This window comes from Vanellus vanellus (assembly GCF_965231255.1).
Source record: "Vanellus vanellus genome assembly, chromosome: 5".
Taxonomy (NCBI): domain Eukaryota; kingdom Metazoa; phylum Chordata; class Aves; order Charadriiformes; family Charadriidae; genus Vanellus; species Vanellus vanellus.
The window spans coordinates 30,607,221-30,610,395 of NC_138910.1; the positions used below are offsets into that span (position 1 = coordinate 30,607,221).

At 66.6% G+C, this 3,175-nt stretch overlaps 1 protein-coding gene across 1 annotated transcript; it reads right to left on the reverse strand.

The window, feature by feature from the left end:
* Nucleotides 1-1,233: 1,233 nt before the first annotated feature.
* FZD5 (frizzled class receptor 5) lies at nucleotides 1,234-2,964 on the reverse strand (the record flags this gene model as incomplete). Its single annotated transcript, XM_082483180.1, has 1 exon — nucleotides 1,234-2,964. One exon carries the CDS (start codon nucleotides 2,962-2,964, stop codon nucleotides 1,234-1,236), a length of 1,731 nt encoding a protein of 576 aa, XP_082339306.1.
* Between the last annotated feature and the right edge of the window lie 211 nt (nucleotides 2,965-3,175).

Sequence of the window (3,175 nt, forward strand, 5' to 3'; positions counted from 1 at the left end):
GGCTGATTGCGCCACGCTCAGCTGCTGCGCCGCACGCTGCAGCCGGCAGGTTGGCAGGCAGGGCGCCGGGGCTGCCTACCTCACCCCAGGTAACCTGCACGGAGCAACATCGACCCTTTCCCAGAGCACACGGCAGCTCAGGAGGAGGCTGCTCTTGGTGCCAGTGCCAGCGGTGCCCCGGGCTCCCTGTGAACCTGGTGCTGGGATGGCAGCCTCGTCACGCATGCAGCCCTTTGGCTCTCCGGGGCAAGTTGCTCCACGGGCAGTGGAACTGCCTGCCCACCGCAGAGAGGCAGCTCAAACCCAGCAGCCGGTGCAGCAGAGCTGAGCCCCCACTGGCACCAGCCCCTGCCCGGCCCCGAGGCCCCTGCCCAGGGAGAGCCGGCACGGGCTTGCCCAGGGAAGGGACCTCTGGGGTTGCCTGGTCCCCGCCTGCGCTGCAGACAGCTGTGACCCCGTCCCTGCCCACCTCGAGGGCTGGGTGGCAGTTCCTCTTCGTAGCCCCTTCCTCCTGCACCCCCACCGCCCGTGAAGCCCCCGGCCCACACAGCTCCCTCCCTGCTGCTCAGCGTGCTGCCACCTGAGCAGGGCCAGCAGCAGCGTCACCCCAGAGGCCACCAGCCCTCTCCCCTACCACACACAGCTTCGCCCGGGGGGCCTGGGGACACCGTTCCGCTCTGCCCAGGTGGCCTGGGCACAGCATGGCAGGGAGACAGCCCCCACTGCCAGCTCTCCCTGGCCCCCTTGCACCCCCCAGGGCTCTGGCAAGCAGCTCGGTGGCAGTGCCTGCGCATCACCCAGGGTTGGGGACCAACACCTGCCCTGCCTGCTGCTGGTCTCCCCTTCACCCGGCACCAGCAAGACCTGCCCAGAAGCTCGTTATGGGGACACAAATCAGTGCTCAAGGGCTACCTGCCACCTGACCAGCCTGCAGCCAGCAGCAACCCAGGACCCCAAAGAGGGCATGGAACCCCAAATGAGGCATACATGGCCGTTCCAGGCTCCAGGCCTCCCTGTCCCTCTGCCCTCACATCGCTGGCAGCACCTCTCCCTGCCTTGCGTGGGGCTGTGTCTGCTCCATGCCCCATGGGCACACATGCTTGGTCCCGGGCAGCACCGCCACTGTGGGGCTAAGGCTATTGGGGGTGGCCCAGCTGCCACCCCCCCTTCTGTGGCCCAGGGTCTTTGCAACCCTCTCCTCCCTGTGGCTGGGGTCACTGAGGCTCCCTCCGGTCACACGTGGGACAGTGGGACCTGCTTGTGGTAGGAGGTCATGCTGGGCAGCACCGTCCTGCCCGCCAGTGCCGGGCTGGCCTCGCCGTACACAGAGGCGCCCGCCGGCTTCCTGGCCTGGCAGCAGCGGGCTGTGAAGCGCCTCCAGGACTCGAGTGTCTTGCCGGACCAGATCCAGACACCGGAGGTGATGCCCACCACAAGGCACATAAAGTACTTGAGCATGAAGACGGCGTAGTCGGGCTTGGGGCGGTGGGCGTCCCCCGGGCAGGAGCAGTTCTGCGCCCGCTCCCATGCCTCCCGGTTGTGCTGCTCGTAGATGTAGCAGGCGATGACGATGGTAGCGGGCACAGTGTAGAGCACAGTGAAGATGCCAATGCGGATCATCAGCTTCTCTAGCTTGTCAGTCTTGGTGCCGCCCTGCTTGATCACGCTGCGGATGCGAAAGAGCGAGACGAAGCCAGCCAGCAGGAAGAGGCTGCCAGTGAAGAGATAAACCACCAGCGGTGCCAGCACAAAGCCCCGCAGGTTCTCCAGGCTCTGATTGCCCACGTAGCAAACCCCGGCCACTGGGTCACCATCCACGGAGCTGAGTGCCAGTACAGCGATGGATTTGGCACTGGGGATGAGCCAGGCAGCCAGGTGGAAGTACTGGGCATAACTAGCGATGGCTTCATTGCCCCACTTCATGCCAGCTGCCAGGAACCAGGTGAGGGACAGAATGACCCACCAGATAGAGCTGGCCATGCCAAAGAAGTAGAGGAGAAGGAAAACCACAGTGCAGAGGGCAGGACCCGTGGTCTCATAGTGGATGTGGTGGTGCTCTGGGTTGCAAGCCACGTTGGCATGCCCCGCCACTAGCCGCACGATGTAGCCCACGGAGACGAAAAGGTAGCAAGCAGAGAGGAAGATGATGGGGCGCTCGGGGTACTTGAAACGTTCCATGTCAATGAGGAAAGTGGCCACGGTGGTGGAGGTGGAGAGAAAGCAGAGAATGGACCAGAGGCCGATCCAGAAGGTGGCGAAGGTCTTCTCATCCTGGGTAAAGTAAGGCTGGTAGCAGGGGATGGCGCAGTTGGGTACCTGCCCAGTCCTGATGCGGTTGTACAGCGGATGGGACTCCTTGGAGATGGGGATCAGGGGCGCCTTGCACTTGCAAGTCCGGCTGCAGTCCAGCCCCGAGGGGCGCTGCCCACCAAGTGGCGTCAGGTTTTTGGCCACGTCCTTGGCTGGGCGCGTGGGCTTCCCGAAGAAAGGCGGCAGGGTGGTAGCTTCTGTGTGGTTGTATCCCATGCAGAGCACCTCGGTGTCCCCCAGCACGGGCAGGCTGTCACAGCTCATCCTCTCGGGCCAGGCGAAGCCATACTGCTGCATGATGGGCGAGCAGCCGGCCTTGGCCCGCTCGCAGACAGAGCGGCAGGGGGGCAGCGGCTTGGTGTAGTCGGGCAGGCAGATGGGGGTGTACATGCTGCAGAGGAAGAAGCGCAGGTCCGGGGAGCACTGGATCTCCACCAGCGGCCAGAACTGGTGCACCTCCAGCCCGGCCTCGTCCTGCGTGTCGTGGTTGAACTGGTTGGGCATGTAGGTGAGGTTGTAGCCGATGCCCTTGCACATCGGCACCGTGATCTCCTGGCACACCAGCGCCTTGGAGGCGGCGCGCCCCGCCGCCGGCAGCCCCAGCAGCAGCGGCAGCCCCAGCACCAACGGCACCGGCAGCCCCCGGCCGCCCATCGCCGCCGCGCGTCCTACCGCCGCCGCATGCCCCGGGCACCTGCCGCCGCCGCCGTCGCCGCCGCCGTCGCCGCCGCGCCGGGAGCAGGACCCGCCGGGACCGTCAGTGCCGCCGCCGCTGCCGCCGCCACCTGCGCTCTGGGGCGGGCGGGCGCCCCCGCGCCGCGCCGCGCCCGCGCCCCGCCCCGTCGCCTTGGCCCCGCCCCGGGAA